This window comes from Artemia franciscana, chromosome 18, assembly GCF_032884065.1.
Source record: "Artemia franciscana chromosome 18, ASM3288406v1, whole genome shotgun sequence".
Classification (NCBI taxonomy): Eukaryota; Metazoa; Arthropoda; class Branchiopoda; order Anostraca; family Artemiidae; genus Artemia; species Artemia franciscana.
Window position 1 is genome coordinate 36,310,106 of NC_088880.1, and position 17,769 is coordinate 36,327,874.

At 33.9% G+C, this 17,769-nt stretch overlaps 1 protein-coding gene across 1 annotated transcript in view; it reads right to left on the reverse strand.

The window, feature by feature from the left end:
- The window catches only part of LOC136038958 (microtubule-associated protein 1B-like), a 64,310-nt gene that overhangs the window by 31,812 nt on the left and 14,729 nt on the right, over positions 1-17,769 (reverse strand). The window contains exons 2-5 of the mRNA XM_065722474.1: positions 17,428-17,570; positions 12,966-13,023; positions 7,326-7,530; positions 2,750-3,051 (exon numbers count right to left, since the gene is read on the reverse strand). Of these exons, the coding sequence (XP_065578546.1) occupies positions 2,750-3,051; positions 7,326-7,530; positions 12,966-13,023; positions 17,428-17,570 (708 nt within the window). The remainder of the gene's footprint in view (positions 1-2,749; positions 3,052-7,325; positions 7,531-12,965; positions 13,024-17,427; positions 17,571-17,769) is intronic.

Genomic DNA, 17,769 nt, shown 5'->3' on the forward strand with positions numbered 1-17,769 from the left:
ATTTCGACTTTTGTATAACAAAGCTTCGAGACTGAGAGCTCACTCAGCTATTTAGAAAACTCTCAATTTGCCAAGGGCAGATTATCTTGCTTCGATCCTCTAAGAAGTTGAATTAAGAAATACGAATTATGTGCGTGCATGATATCAATAATTCGGATTTGTGTAGGAAATCGGTTATGATAACGCGATGACAAGATTTATAGAAACGAAAAATACAAATGATAATAATTTAGTAATAAAAGTGATGTAATAGCTTAATGTAAATAAAGCTCATAAAAATATTTTTGACTGTTTCGGCGCTTTTCCTCTATTTTTAAATTATCCGCAAAAATTGCTTATGCGCAGATTCCCCCCTGCCCAATCACGCGTATAATTGAGAGCTCTTTTTATTTTATTTAACCAATAAAATAGGATTTTCCTAAGTATGAAGGAGGCTACCGCCCTTTTCAAATTCCATTCTTTACGCTAAATTTAAAATTCTATCAGTGATATTTAGAAACTGTTTGCTATTAACAAACTACCGTTTTCACAATAAAAGGAGAGCTCTTAGGGTCTCAGCACCCATACTAAGCGTTACTAAGCCAAATATTTTTTTTGGAATGAACAAAATTTAAAAATTATATTCCTACTCACCAAGCGTCCCCTCCATATTCAACTTGGAGGTCTCTCACGGAAGTTTGAATATCTGGGCTAAGAGATGCACTTATTGAGGCTTTTAATACCCCTCTACCTCCCCCAAAAATCCCATACCTCTTTCTATCAGGTGGTGTGCAACTGCAACACTGTATAACTCTTAATAAATGTATAAATAAACTATATATAACTTTATAAATGGTCCTGTGCTCTCGATAGCTATAACAACCCACTTGTTGGTAGTTTACCCACAAGTGGGTAGCACATATGTTCTGCATAAAAATAGTCCAGTGCATCCAACTTCTCAGAGAAATTGAGGCCCAAGTAACAACTAATTTTCAAAACCATTCAAGATTAACTTTCAGTTTATTGGTGTCTGATTAAACTCGAGAATGGATGGTGGTCCCCTCTCAAAAAATTAAAGCAAATGTTTTATTTAAGTTGAAAAAAAAATACGCCAATAAGAGTTAATCTAGTGTCAGATATTTTTAAAGAGATATAGAATCAAGTTGTTTTTGTGCTGTGGAGTTTCTATTGAATTTGCTTTCAGATGGTCAAAGAGGTAAATGAGGTCAAGAGCATATGGGTCAATTTAAGACCATATCCTGAGGGTATTACCGAATTAAGCCCCCTCCCCAGACAATAATTTATGAATAAAAAAAATTACCCTTTTTTAATCTCTCTTGGGATGGTGTAAATGGAGAATCTTTGAATATATTGGGATGGAGGAGGAGCGTTTGTGGCTGTGTTGGCCTCAGGCGCTTGATGCTGCGGTGAGTTAGTAGTAATAGTCATCAAATAAACAATTTAAAAACCTTAATAAAGAAAACCAAAAGTTGGAAGCTTGGAAGATACCGTTAGAAATCGGACTTGCTTTTATAATCAAATATCTTTGAAAAGACAGCAAATGATCTCAAATTGTCTACGGTTAGAAGACAAGCGACAATGAAAATATATGTATAGAAGCCTGCCGCGTACCGGAGCCCGACGGTGTATATATTTATATATTTATATATATATATATATATATATATATATATATATATATATATATATATATACGTTATCTCGGTGTGAAGTTTTATGATTGTTATTAGTTAGTATAAACCATAAGTTGTTAGAATCAAGCATGATAAGATTTATATTTCAAGCCTTAACATTTCCCAAGGGCCAAAAAGAGTGAAGCAGGAAAAAAAGGGAAAAAAGGACGAATCTTAACCAGTGTTTTCAAGAGAATTCCTTCCCAGCTGCCAAGAAAAGCCGATATTTTTTCATGCTAAAAATAAAACCCTGGGATAGTCAAAACATTTTTTAACTACTAAAGTAAGTGCAATTTTTTGTGTCATGACTACCCCAAGACTTCTGTTTTTTTCATTTTCCAAAAATTTCTATTTTTCGGCATACTAGGAAAGCTTTGTTCTTAATTAAATTGATTTTATAATAACTGCGTTTTTAATGGTTTTCTTTATCTTGGACATCCGCTAATATTGTATTACTATGTGGTACCGACTCGATGTTATACTTTCCACTAAATAAAGTTAATTTCATTTGTGGGAGTTCCGAACCAATTGTGTTATCATTATCTCTTTCTTTATATATATATATATATATATATATATATATATATATATATATATATATATATATATATATATATATATATATATATATATATATATATATATATATATATATATATATATATATATATATATATATATATATATATATATACTTTTTTTGCATTAGCTGCAGGTTGTTAGTACCATGTCTTTATTCAAAAACTCGGCCAAAAGCATATAAACAATTTTTCATTGTTCTGCATTGATAACTTGGCCGAGTCTGTCTAATTGGATACATTAATTTGTTTTGACATAAAACGTATTTACATTATTAGTGACCTTATTATTATATCGCTTTAGTAAATGGAATGAAACAATATTAAAAAATCGAAAATTGAATACCTGAGCAATCAGAGGCTCGAACCTAAGCTGGGTATAATTCACAGCATTCTTTATTGGCAACCTGAGCAATGACTGTCCGCGCTTTAGTAAATGAAATGAAACATATATCGCTTTAGTAAATGAAATAACATTAAAAATTGAAAATTGAATACCTGAGCAATCTGAGGTTCGAACTTAAGCTGGGTATAATTCACAGCATTCTTTATGGGCAGTCTGAGCAATGACTGTCCACGCTTTACCATCATCTTCTTGAGAACAACAGCCGATTTAGCGCCTTTTTCAATAATTGTAAGTTTTGGCTCATCAATTTGAAACTTGGAAGAATTCACATGGCGAAACTTGTTGTTCCTTGTGCCCATAATTTTGAGCTCTGCAGACGTTACTATTTTGGGTGTATGCATTGCAGGGCATAAATTGCCTGCTGTAGGTTTTATCTGTGATTTTCTGGATGACACTAAAAAAAGGGACCACGTAAGAGATACGATAGATTTCCATGAATGTGACAACAGTAAAAACATCAAATATTCACAATTCGGAGTCATAACAAACAAAACTTTAAAAAGTCATAAAAATAGCACAACAACTAAAAAACTGGCTAAAGAATGCCAAAAACAACAAAATCAGAAAGGCAAAGCATTTCACAAAGAAAAATATTAATAAAAATTAAGGGGGAAAACGTCAGAAAGTCAAAAAGGTAAAAACTAAAACAAAAAAGTGAGAGATAAAAATTAGCATTAAAAAGATTTAAAAGAGAATATATAAACAAGGGGGATGGAACAAACGAATCAAACGAACATACAACTTGGGTATCACCAGTACCATAGAAAAAAAGGGAAAACTAGCGGTTTATTTTATCAGTAATGAAGGGGACAATGGTTTTTTCATAGCTGGAGGTTAAGCAACGGATGGGGAATAAGATAGAAACAGGTTCAGAAACAATACATGACAAGCGGTGTCTGGATGGAGTGTCTTTTGGGGGAAATGTTTTCCGTGCGAAGGTTTATTATTGCATTTTTTTGCATAACGGAGGCACAACGTTCCTCTCCTGTGCTCAAAAGCTTCCAGCTTGGCCTTTTTTTAGAACGAGCGAGTATGGAACCTTAGCTTCTTTAAAAATTATTCTCAGGGTTCTTTTTTGAATGGATTCAATTTTATCTTATTCATCATAGGAGATGCCAGGATGCCAAACTGGACAAGCATATTCAAGATGCGAGCGGACAAAAGAGGAAATTGTAACCCTAAGTAATTTAAGGGAAGATACAGAAATATCTTGGGGGATAGGGTTGAAGAAAAGCGGTGAGGTTTTAAGGAAACATATTGGCATTATTATAGATTTAGAGGGATTTACTTTCATGTCTAAGATCGCAGCGTCATCTGCAATATGCAAGTTTGGATAAAGTTAGGTGGCTTGATATATCGTTTTGCCCGTCCATTTTCGAAACTAGTTCCAAGTTGGTTACTAATGCACTAGAAACATTTGAGTGTCTCACGGTAAGATATCTCCAAATAGAGAGTGATATAGCTCCGCTTTATAGTAGTTTTTGCTTTCCAGAAGTAAATTTCCTATAATTCCACCATCTATTAGAAATAGATTTAAGAAGACGTAGAAGTGGCTACTTCAGATATTGTAAATATTTGATATAATTACTTGGCTGTTTTAAGAATAGAAATATTGTATCCCGTTATGGTGAAACTGACCCTTGCGCTCGACTCGTTAGGGTGGCTACCAATATGATCATGAATACTAATAATGTTGTTTCTGCTACTGACCCCCTGGTTTGCCTTTTCTAACCTGATATCGGTTAAACTCTTTTTTTTGTATTTTGTTTTTCATAATAATATTGTTATTTTTACTTCTATATTTTCCATCACTCCGCAGTGTTATTCATAATGTTCATTTTCAGGTTAGAAATAAACACATAGAAACATTCATTATTGGTATTCACGGTAATCATTTTTTTCTTAATCCTAAAATTAGTTTTTTGCTTCTTCTAAAAGGGTAATATTTTTCTCCAGCAAACAACAAAACAGCAAAATACTCTCCAAAGCAAACCAAAATGAACTAACATAGTTTCATCATAACTGCAGTCAAATATCTGATTGGAAATGAGCCCCATTGAGTTGATAATGAACCAAGCAGGAGATGAGCAGCTACAAAGGCCAGGAATGGGATCCATTTTCAATTAAAGTTTCAACTATGGGTTCCTTTACGACGGATTTGCGTAGGTCTTCGCCAAATTATCTGTTGTTGGTCAGTTTTATTTTAAAAGCTGAAATTTCCCATACATCTTGGTTTTCATTATTACGTCAGTATTGTTTCAGGAGACATTTACAAGCCTAGAATCATTTCTTTCCAAGCCTCGGAAGTCACCCACTCTGGTTGTGCGCGCAGCCCAATCTTACAAAGCAGACTAAAAGATTTTTTTTCGGGAAAGTGGTGTTTCTGAGCAGGTGTGTTTTAGGCTCAAACAAGGAACTTTTTCTTGCATTTTAACACTGTCTCCCCGATGTTTTCATGAATAGAGGGGGTCAAATGTTTAGCACAAGCGACGAGTATTTTCTTCTTGGTATACACATATGAAGATTATCAGTACTTTTACTGAGAAGAGGGGGAGGGTGCATGAGTTAAGATAACGAATAAGCACATTATGTGCGTTTTCTTTTTCCTCTTTATTTATTTCTCTATCAGCATTTTTAGTGTTTGCTAAGAGGGTAAAAATAGATTATTATTGTTAATAGATCTATGATTCCCAAGAAAGCTTTTCGTCTTTATTTATGTAAAATTAAATAATAAAAAAACAAGTTTTTTTAACTGAAAGTAAGGAGCGACATTAAAACTTAAAACGAACAGAAATTACTTCGTAAATGAAAGGAGCTGCTCCCTCCTCAGCGCCTTGCTCTTTACGCTAAAGTTTCACTCTTTCTCTCAACTCTAATTTTTAAAACAGTAAAAAACTTTAGCGTAAAGAGCGGGGCGTTGAGGAGGGAGCAGCCCCTTTCATATACGAAGTAATTCCTGTTCGTTTTAAGTTTTAATGTCGCTCCTTACTTTTAGTTAAAAAAAACTTGTTTTTTTAAATTAATTTCTGAACGTTTTTGAATCAATGCATGTTTTGATTTTGGCTCTCCGAATAATTAAAACGAAATTTGCATTTTTTTTTTTTTGCTAAATGGCTTTCTCATAGTTTTGATCGAATGATTTTGAGAAACAAAGAGCTGGGGAGGAGGCCTAGTTGCCCACCAATGTTTTGGTTATTTAAAAAGGCAACTAGAACTTTTAATTTCTTATGAACGTGTTTTTTTAGTAAAAGATATACGTAACTTACGAGTTAGCTTACGTAACGAACTTCTGTATTCGTATGTTTTTACTACGTATACGAAGGGGTTCACCCCCTCGTCAGTACCTCGCTCTTTACATTTAAGCTTAAATTTTGTCCCAGTTCCTTAAGAATGACCCCCGAATCACAAAGGCCGTAGAATAAATAGTTGAAATTACTAAAAATACTTTTGTGTAAAGAGCGAGGTATTCAGAGGAGGTGAAATCCTCATATGCGTAAAAATTTCTGTTCGTTTTAAGTTTTAATGCTGCTTCTAACTTTCAGTTAAAAAAAACTTTTTGATATTTATTTTTCATTGTTTTTTTTTTTTAATAATGCTAGAAAATCCTGCGCTCCGTTCACGAAAATTTTCTTTCCCCATGACAAATTCCTCGATGAAAAGTTCCCCCAACATATCCCCCCCAACCAAATCTCAACCCCCCCCCCCAACCAAAAAATCCCCCTGAAAATGTCTGTACACTTCCCAATAACCATTACTATATGTAAGCACTGGTCACAGTTTGTAATTTGTAGCCGCTCCCATGGAGACTGTGGGGGAGTAAGTCGTCCCCAAAGACATAGTTATAAGGTTTTTAGACTATGTTGAATTAAATGGCTAACTCAAAATTTTAATCCGGTGACTTTGGGAAAATAATTAGCGTGGGAGGGGGCCTAGGTACCCTCCAATTTTTTTGGTCACTTAAAAGGGCACTAGAACTTTTAATTTACGTTAGAATGAGCCCTCTCTTAACATCCTAGGACCATTGGTTCAATACGATCCCCCCTGGAAAAAAAAGAACAAAAACAAATAAACATGCATCCGTGATCTACCTTCTAGCAAAAAATACAAAATTCCACATTTTTGTAGATGGGAGCTTGAAACTTCTACAGCAAGGTTCTTGGATATGTTGAATTTGATGGTGTGATTTTCGTTAAGATTCTATGACTTTTAGGGGGGGTGTTTCCCACTATTTTCTAAAATAAAACAAATTTTCTCAGGCTCGTGACTTTTTATGGGTGAGACTAAACTTGATTAAACTTATATATATATATATATATATATATATGTATATATATATATATATATATATATATATATATATATATATATATATATATATATATATATATATATATATATATATATATATATATATATATATATATCAGCATTAAAATGCAATTCTTTTGATGTAGCTATTGGTATCAAAATTCCGATTTTGGTCGGTCCTTACTACAGTTCGTTACCACTAACTGTTTGAAAGACAACTTATGAAGAACTGTAGCAAGGTTTTCTGAGAACGAGAAACCACTGATTTGAGCACTAAGAAGAAAAGATTTCAATCTTTGTTTGATGAATTCCGCTAATGACGCTACCTGACATTGAGTGAGAGAAAAGAACAATTCTTACCTGTTTTGACTTTCGAATCAGTAGCTGCAGATATAAACGTTGTGAGTTTTGGCTTCAACGATGGTCTTATTGTATCAGTAGTACTGTCAACTGTTGACTGATTTTCCGGTACCAGAATACTGTTATTAAGACATGGAGAATCATTATTATTTATTGGCAACCATGCATCAGTTGACATTCCACTAAGAGCAGTGTCTCCCCCGCTCTAAAAGAGAATTTATGCAATAAATAAAAATACTCATCTCTATATTGTAACGACATTAGTAGAACTTGTAACGGCTATTAAGACTTCCTTAAAATTATTTTATCATCTATACGCGCCACGCGGTATGAATTAGCAATCTGAAATTATACATTTTAGTGTGTATTTTTAATCTTTATCATAAAATTAAATAACAGTTGGGTTTTGAAAAAAATCCTGAAATTTACTGAGACAGACAAAATATTGCCTCGCAACTTGTCAGTAATTGATACAACCCCATAACTAAAAGCGAACTTAGAAAAAAAAATTGCATGAATCACTGTTGCCAGCACAAATTATCGGAAGACATCAATTCATTCTTGATGTTCAAGTCTGTGTCTTTGTTAGAGCATTGAGCGGACAAGAAAGTTGAGTTTTTCAGATAAATGCAGATGGACTGATTGTAATAAGCAATTTTACAAAACAGAAGACAACGAGGAAATGTCTGAAGACAGTGAATAATAGTGGTTCGAACCTAAGTGGATATTTTGGCTATATACGCAACGGCCGTCATCAGCAAAATACAATACAAAGCAAATAAAAACAAAACGAAACTTACCCAAAAAATTCTCATCAATAAAATTTTAAAACTAACATCATAAAATAACCTTTGAAAGAATCTCCGTTTCCTCACCTCACACATGTATAGCTAATACCTTGGAAATTTAAAGTGGATGATGTTAGTCCAGTATATTATTATTTTGGTATGAGAGAACGATTTCTCTATCAAACGATGTTCCCTACTCAGAGGCGCTTTTTACTTCCAATTATGCCACGACAATGCACGAAATGTAACAAACATCTTTGGATCCAATGGGCTTTGATTCCCTATATTTAACTTCAACAACTTCGTACAGAGTAGGTCCTACTAGCCGCCCTTTTCCTCATTAGCATCCCCAGTTACACAACTTTAACAACTTATTCATATGAGGAGGGACAAATTTCTATGTGTAAAACATAAATCAATCTTCTTTCATATTGTTTGAATGATTAAGTGAAAATTAATCATGTATATCCTAAATAATAAGGAAAAATAATAGAAGCTATTTTTAACAAAAAGGACCTTTATATGCAGTTATGTGCTTTTTGATGGCATCGGGCGACAAAAGAAAAAAAAGGGCTTTCCCTGCAAAACATATGGAAGCTCTCCTTTGGAGGTGAACTTGTCTCTGGGAATCAACAGACTGTTAATATTTAAATTTTTATTGACAAAAAGTGTTGACAAATTTGACTAACAGATTATTTCAAATTAAATTATAATATTTAATTATAAAATTATTATAATTACATTATATTATATTATTACGTTATTATTATATTATGTAATATTATTCATATTATTAAATTATAATAATTATTTTAGATTAATTTCACGGTTCTGTGTATTAACACTGATGAAAAATGTGATACTTCACTATAAACTTGATAGTTTTAAAACATCAAAAAAAAAATCGTGGTTTTCAGATATAGACTTAAGATAAGACCAGGAACAAAAACAGTTTTTAATTAGATGTTCGTGGTCATTTTTTGACTGACCAGACAAGTAATAAATAATAAGTAGCAGAAAACATTTCCTGACGCATAGTAGAAGTTTCTACTCACTGAATCCTTTGAAATTTCCTTTACAATATTTTATCTGGAGTCACTAGCAAGTCGTATGAAATGATTATTTGGACTACGTACAATATACAAGTCTATCTTTATGCACTGAAATTATTCGGACGTAAAAAAAAAAATCGGATCTTCAAATAATCATTTCAGCTTGTTTATCCTGAATATCATACTTGGCGCTATGAAACTGTGTAGTTTTAGGCAAACCCCATTTTTTTCTTTGATGTTAAGGGGAAACTATTCAAAGCAGATTGTTCTATGAAATCCATGTAAAAATATGCCAAAAAAGGAGACAAAACAGTGCCCATGGGTCTTAATCTGAAGGAAATTTTTTTCTCGGACCATAAAATACAAAAAGAACTTGTTGCAAAGACCTACAAGCGTCATTATTGTGTTAATTTCCAAGGTTTTATAATTTGACCAAGCAGAATTTTCTTCTAATTTTCCTTGTAAGGCCTGTTCACATTTATGGACATCGCATGAAGTGTACATGGAAACTACATCAAAACTAGACAAGAAAGTTTTTTCTGCTATAATTAGATTTTTCAGCTTGTCAACAAGATCTGTGGAATTTTTTCGTACAAGATTCCTGTGTGGTTAAAAGAGGCTTGAAAATTTTGGCTAAGAACTTTCCTACACCTGCAACTGAAGAATTATAACACGCTACGATAGGACGCAACGGAGTATCCTTCATATGGATTTTAGGTAGACCATAAAATTTTGAGGCTGAACAACCTTTGAGGTAGAATTTTCTGAACATTTGAGGGGTGATTAGTCTATTGTCTTTTTAAATTTCTTATTGTTTTCTCAACTGTGTGTATTTATCTGTGGGATCACAGATAAATACACATATTTGTATTTTTATCCATTAAAAGGGTATATATTTTATTTTGATAATCAGCAGAATCCATAATCAGAGTTCCCATTTCCTTTAAATCTTGCTTTATGACACCTTCCCACTCCAAACGACATCGACCTTCTTTCCGTTTAGCCATAGCTGGTTGGCCAAAAAGGACAATCTTCGGCAATTTGTCATACTTCATCCGCAGAACGTGCCCAAGTCATTTCAATCTTTCTGTCATTATAGCCCTAGAAAACGGGATTGAACCACATTTTTCGTACAGAGTACTGTTTGATATACGGTCAGTCAACCGGATACCCAGAACAATATGTAGGCAATTTCTATGGAAAACATCTAGTAAATCTTCATCCGCTTTTCGGAACGCACATGCTTCAGAGCCATATTTGACCCCAGTCGTCATTCTAGCTTCCAATGTTCTAATCTTGGTTTGCAGTTTGCACTTATTCTTAGCCTCAATGACTTAGCCATCCTAACATTAATTTTCAAACCTATCCTAGCACCCTGAACTCGCAAATCCGCTAAAAGTTCATTTATTTTGCTCAGACTTTCATCTAGGATGCTTAAATCATCAGCATAAACTGAGTTCAGGAGAGTTTTTCCTCCCCATTTGATTCCGTAGTCTCCCGTTGCCTTTCCTGTGCTCCTTTAGACAAAGTCCATCAAAATTACCCATATAAATGGGGATAGAAAAACAACCCTACTTAACTCGTAATTTAACACGAAACCGGCTGCTAAGCCGATTTCCTACCTTAACCGCAGCAGCGTTATTCTTGTACATGGCACTAATCACTTTAATGTATTTGTCTGGTATACCATATAAGGATAAGACCTTTGCTAACGCTCTTCTATCAACAGAATCGAAAGCTTGCTCATAATCGATAAAACTGAGGACCAAAGGTGTTTGACAAAGAAGGGACTTCTCAATTATTAGCCTAAGAGTGAAAACTTGGTCGACACATCCTCTACCTTTCCTGCAATCGCACTCTTCCTCTCTCATAACTTTGTCTATAGCCTCCCTCAGTCTAAAAAGTATCATATTACTAAGTAATTTACTACCTACAAAGACCAGTCTAATGCCTAAATAATTACCACACTTACTCTTATCACCTTTCGTAAATAGTGGTTTAATTAAGGTTTTCCTAAAATCGCTAGGTAATTCCCCTTTTTCAAAAATAACATTCATAATCTTCAGTAACTTTATTATAGCCTCAGAGCCACCATATTTAAGAAACTCATTTACCACACTACCAGCACCTGGATTTTCATTATTTTTTAATCCTTTTAGTACTGTTGCTGATTTTTCCTCATAAAACAAATCTTCCTTCACATCCAAGGTATCACAAACTTTTTCATTTTTTCATTTTCAAACTTTTTCACTACCAGCACCTGGATTCTCATTATTTTTTAATCCTTTTAGTACTGTTGCTGATTTTTTCTCATAAAACAAACCTTCCTTCACATCCAAGGTATCACAAACTTTTTAATTTTCCTCTTTATCTTTTCCTGCAACTTTATCTCGGTTTTGGCCCCGTTCCTTTCCTTAACTGGGACAAGTCCGGATTGACAACTCGCTCATTTATTAACATGCCAGTACAATATTTTACTATTATGCCGTATAGGTGCATCTTCCAGATCCTCAGCAAATTTAACTATGTACTCCACTTCACACCTTCTTAGTTCATATTTTAATGCTTTCTCCACTTTCTTTACATTCCTTTTATTTTCATATTATCTATCATTCAGAAAAATCATATAAAAGCCCCTTCTCGTCTCTATTAAACATAAAGATTTTTCACTATTATTCCTAGCTGCATTCCTTGCTTTCTCCCCTAAGATACGGTCAACAACTTCGCAAATAATTTTTCTAAAATTATTCCATCCATCTTCCACATTGTCAAATTTTAAACTCCCAGTTTAGTATTCAACTGTTCCTGGAAAGTACCCCGAAAGGATCAAGGCAACCGTTTGCAGAGGTCGCTGTCCATATATCTGGATCTCAAACCCTGTCGCAGTTGTCCTCCTATAGAGGATCCTCCCACGATGGTGTTGTGCGTCACCACGCAATATAACCCATTACTGGGAGAAGGTTTGTAACTCACGGGAAGTGTACACATTCCAGTAGGTCCCGTTGAGTGTTCAATTGAGGGGCCTTCTTCCTCCTCAATCTGTATTTACGGCACCGGGCAAGGGTGCTCCATGTTCTATTATGAATCCACAGGGTCAAGGTACCCCCTTGGTCAATGCCTCCATAGGAGGTACCCTACATATCTGTAAGGCGTTCCCCTATCGCCACCTGGGAACACGCTGAGTGGCCTTATATATATATATATATATATATATATATATATATATATATATATATATATATATATATATATATATATATATATATATATATATATATATATATATATATATATATATATATATGTATATATATATATATATATATATATATATATATATATGTATATATATATATATGTATATATATATATATATATATATATATATATATGTATATATATATATAATAGGAAACAGTTATACAATTCCTAGATACATGCCAAATTGATTCTTTCAAGGATACGAATTTTCAGCATCAATCCACAAGAAATCACAACTTAATTATAATTCTAACAACAAAACTAAAGCACAAATAACTACGAAACGATATGAAATCGACATAAAACTGTACATTAAACCAACAAGTCTTTTTCAGAAATTTCGACACCAAAAGGGTCTGTCCAAGTTAGTCTGGCTGTCTTGGTAACATTTGTTTTTATAAATAATAGGATTCCTAAGAGATAATATCAATGATCACCTAATTTTCAGTTAGTTTAATCATTTCGTTCTTCAGTCAGAATAATAAAATAACATAAGAAGTAAAAAAAGAATTATTTAGTTAATTGAAAAAAAATATTACCAGAGAAGGATCCGAGATAAAATCCCAATCATCTTCATTTGAGCCATCTAGTAGACCACTAAAAATGGAAAAAATAGTAATATTCACAATAAAAGCAAATAAGAAGCTAGATCTAATTAAAAAAAAATTAACAAACTGAGGTGTTCATAAGCCCTGTAACAAATAGGCTACTCCATTTGGGAATTTTTGCAATTCTTTTTTAAATTGTTCTTCTTTAAAATTATGATTAAAATTCAAATTTTCAAATAGGAAAAAATGGTCAATGAAAAAGCAAAGATATTTTTTTAAAGTAGCACATACGGCCTTATGTATATATAGGTCAAGAGTCTTTGGTATAAAACATGAAAAAAGGAACAACTAGAAAACCAGGCAAAAGCTGTGGACAAAATTTTATCTCAAATTCTAATTTGATTAGAAAGCTAGACTTATTGAAGAAAAATCATAAAGAAATTGAGCTGTTCACAAGCCATACAAGTAAAAGCCAATTTAGTTTTTCTTTTACTATATATAGACTATTACCCATATTGTCAAAGAGAACACTTCAGTCCTTTCCAGTGTTTTGTTCATTTCCAGTAATTCCCAAGCTTAAATGAATTTAAACATATTCTCCAAACTTAAAATACATATTAATAACCATGAAGAAATGGCTGTCAGCAATTTGAGCAAACTTAATAAAAGACGGGCAATATACAGTGGACAGACTATTTGCCATGTTTATATTTTACTTGGACACGTTCTGGGGATGAAGAATGACAGATTGCCAAAGATTGGTCTTTTCGAACAACCGTCTAGGGCTAAACAAAAAGCAGGTCGTCCTCGGTTATCAAGCAAATGATTAGCATTGACATTAGTTCTCTGTCAATAGTGGTATTAGAGGGTATGTTTGGAATTTTTACTTGTGCTTTCAAACTTGGTGCTAAGCATGAAAGGGAAAATCAAAAAACATTCTTTAGACCCAAATTATGGGTCTTCAAATGGGTGCCATGTCTTCAAATTTTTTCGGCAAAGAAACTTTGCCTCAGAACTATTATTTCTGAGGTTTTTTATTAGTTCACGTTTTTCTGTTTAGGAGTAAATACAGACGACAGTTTGACAGAGTGACAGTTCTTCTAGTCACTCCCCCCCCCCTGCGAAAAAAGAGGAGTGGTAATCCTTAGTTAATTGGTGTTACAAGTATATTTTGATGCTCAAATTGTCCCAAGATTGAATTAACTCGTAAGAAAAGATTAAGGAAACTGGGAACTTCCTGGGAGGATGTCAAGAGGGGGGCTTTGAACAAATTGGGATACAGGGGGAGCTGTGTTGGCCTCAGGCAGCTTAGTGCTGCGTTGTTAGCACTAGTAGCATATTTTTATTGTAAATAGGAACTATGTATAATGGCTTCACTGTTTAATAGCTACTCTGTAGTAAGACATTGGTTATGAATCAGAAATGGTGATCTTTGCGTAGATTTCCTTCTTTCCAAAAACCTTTGCTGACATCAAACCAAATCTCCCAAACCCCATCATTTTAAATAAAGAATTTTTTCAAACTTTTGGATGAAACACAACAAATCATCAACAAGAAATTCTCAGCAAAATAAAAATAAATTTAGTCAGTTAAAAATAAAAGGATAAGCTAGAGAACATTGGATTTGGTCTGAAGACTGGGAATTTAATAACAAAGAGAAAGGAGCATTATCCTCCACAGTAATCAGAGCATCCACTTATCCATAGTAGCTACTGCTCTGTATTTTAGGCGGACCCCCCCCCCTCTCTCCTCTTTAGCATCTATTACGACAGGCTGCCATAGATCATATATTGTACGACTCAATCGCACAAAATTCCTTTCCCTTTGCAGAATCTTGTCGGCGGAGTCACTTTTTACTGTCTGACCTCATTATATAAAAGTAGTCCTTCTAGTGAATACTTCTTTTAAACAAAGTCAATTTCCGTTTTAACGATCAAATAAAATGCAAATGAATACACAAAGCATATTAGAAACACAGAGAGGGGAGGGGACTGATATCAATATTAAGAACTACTGAAAAAACTGTAGCCTGACACGCGCTTTTTTACAAGTAGGCAACCCCTCCCCCTCCTAGATGAGAAGTCAACTGATCCATACAACAGGGGCTGTTTTAGGAGGGGTGTAGTGTGGGGGGGTACAAACAGGCACTTGCCCCAGTCGCGGATAGTCTAGGGGAGCAAAATTTCAAATAAATAATCTAATTGTTATAATCATTTTGTAGTTTTGTTTCTACTAAAATAAAGTAGAGGGCCCATTTGGCAGTAAGTATAAGCAAATTAAATAGAAAGTTTCATTTTTCCCACATCTTCATCAGCATTTCTTTAAAATAAAAGTAAGTAGACCAAATTTAAATAATTTTAATGTTTTTTTGTGATATTTTGTATTCAAATTTTGTTAAAATCTGGCCTGAAAATTTATGGAACACAGTGGGAGAAGGGGCTAATCAAGATTTTGCCCCGGGCGCAAGAGAGGTCCCCTACTACTGTAAGCAAAAGCCATAAATAAACCTCATATTCCAGTTGGGTAAATAAAATGTCCTTAAACACTAAACTGGTTGTTTTCACGATGATTGGCATCACGGATGTCATTTCTGTGAACTAGCCACGACTAAAAATTGAAAATTCTCCCCTCTCCCATTTAAATATTTCTTCTTTTTTTAATAAACAGGGAAAAAATCATTGGCCAAAAAAAAATTATAAACAGGAAATCTAGATTATTGAAGAGGGGGAAAACCCTTAATTGAGTCACAGACAGTGTCGCAATATTATCTTAAGTTGAAAGCACATCTTGCAAGTAGGCTTTCTAATTTGACTGATGGAGGGATGGGTTCTAAAAATCTACCAAATCATACAGTGATTACAGTTTTTCGCTCAAGTGTGTTAAAAATTGCTCTGTTACAGGAAGCATGGGTAGCAAAGCAACTTATGAGGCATATGTAAATTGTAGGCCCAGGCTGACGAAGCCTGGCCACATTAAGAATATAGGTGATTAACCATATTAGGTGAACAAAGCATTGTAAAAAGGGGCCCTGAAACAAAAAAAAGCGTGTTTTAGGCCATTATGTCTAATTATTCCTGGGCTATCCTTTAAGGGGACAGAAATTTCAAAAAAATCTGGGTTCTAAAAATCTACCAAATCAGTTACAGGGATTGCAATTTTTCGCACAAGTGTGTTGAAAATTGCTTTGTTACGGGAAGCATGGGTAACAAAACAACTTAAAGTCATATGTAAATTGTAAGCCCAGGCTGACAAATTGGGTTTATATAATGTAAGGGTAAACCGTAAGTGAGAATATAGGTGATTAACTGTAATAGGTGAACAAAGTGTTGTAAGAAGGGGCCCTGAAACAAAAAAGCGTGTTTTAGGCCATTATGTCTAATTATTCCTGGGCTACTCTTAAAGGGGAGAGAAATTTCCCTGGGCTGTTCTTTGAGCCACCCTTTAAGAAGGGAAAATAAACCCCTGTACACAAGCCCAGTAATTATTTTTTGAGGGGAAGATGATCAGAAACCTGAAGTAGGCTATTTTTACTCGAGATCTTCTTTACCAGGCTCAGAGAGAGGAGTTGGTCATTGATATCCTCCTTTTGACACTACAATTTGACAACAAAGAAAAACTGAGCAAATCTTAAGGTTGAATGTATGGTTAGAAGCTGAAAAACGGAAGTTATGGCAGCTTCTTTTTAAAGAATTGCTCCTTAAGCCAAACCCATATCTTCAAGGTAGTTCTTATAGATACTGTACCACTTGCTATATGGCAGAGCTTGAGCAGTTAGTTTTGGACAACAACAAACTGAAGTCTTTCTACCAATCCCCTTTCAAGCGCCTTCTTGATAGACCTCCTCTAGCAGGGTGTATCATCAAACAGTTCAGGGTATTGAACTGTAGTAAGGAGCGACCCGGCTCAATAGTAAACAAAACTCTAAAAAACGAAATTTAATACTAAAAGATACATCAAAAGAATCGTATTTTTATGCTGATTTTGAATATATAAGTTTCATCAAATTTAGTTTTACTTATCAAAAGTTACGAGCCTGAGAAAATTTGGTTTATTCTGGAAAATAGGGGGGAAAACCCCCTAACAGTCATAGAATCTTAACGAAAATCCCACCATCGCATTCAGCATATCAGAGAACCCTATTCTAAAAGTTTCAAGTTCCTATCTACAAAAATGTGGAACTTCGTATTCTTTGCCACAAGACTAATCACGGGTGCGTGTTCATTTGTTTAGGAAGAATTGAGGGAGTCCAGCCTAGAATTATTTTTAAATTGTTAAAACTTTATGAGAACTATAATGTAAACATGCCTGTCATGATCACTCAAGTAGTGGCAACACTTAAGTTAAATTTAGCCAAGATCCTAACACAGATCAGTCCTCCTGGGTGGCCTACTACAGCTTTATGTTGCAACAGATTTTTTTTTATTAACTTTTAGGCTGTCAGAAGAAAGAGTACCTTGCAATATCTTCAAGTTCATTCCATGAAAGTCCATCTTCACTACCTTCATCTTCTCCATCAAATAAATCATTTAATAATATATTGTTAAAATCACCAAACTCATTAACAAGGTCCATGATTTCAGATTCATTTGTGAACAGCTGAAAAAGAAAGTATAAACATTTTCAGAAATAATATAAACAGATAAAAAATACTTTTAAAATCGAAAAGTAATAGATTTAATTTATGCATACAAAAAATCCGTCTCTATACATCAAAGCTGAATAAACAAATAATATACATCATAAACTGCAACGAAACGTAATTACTCCAAGTTGAACCATAGCAGGGGGTTTAAGA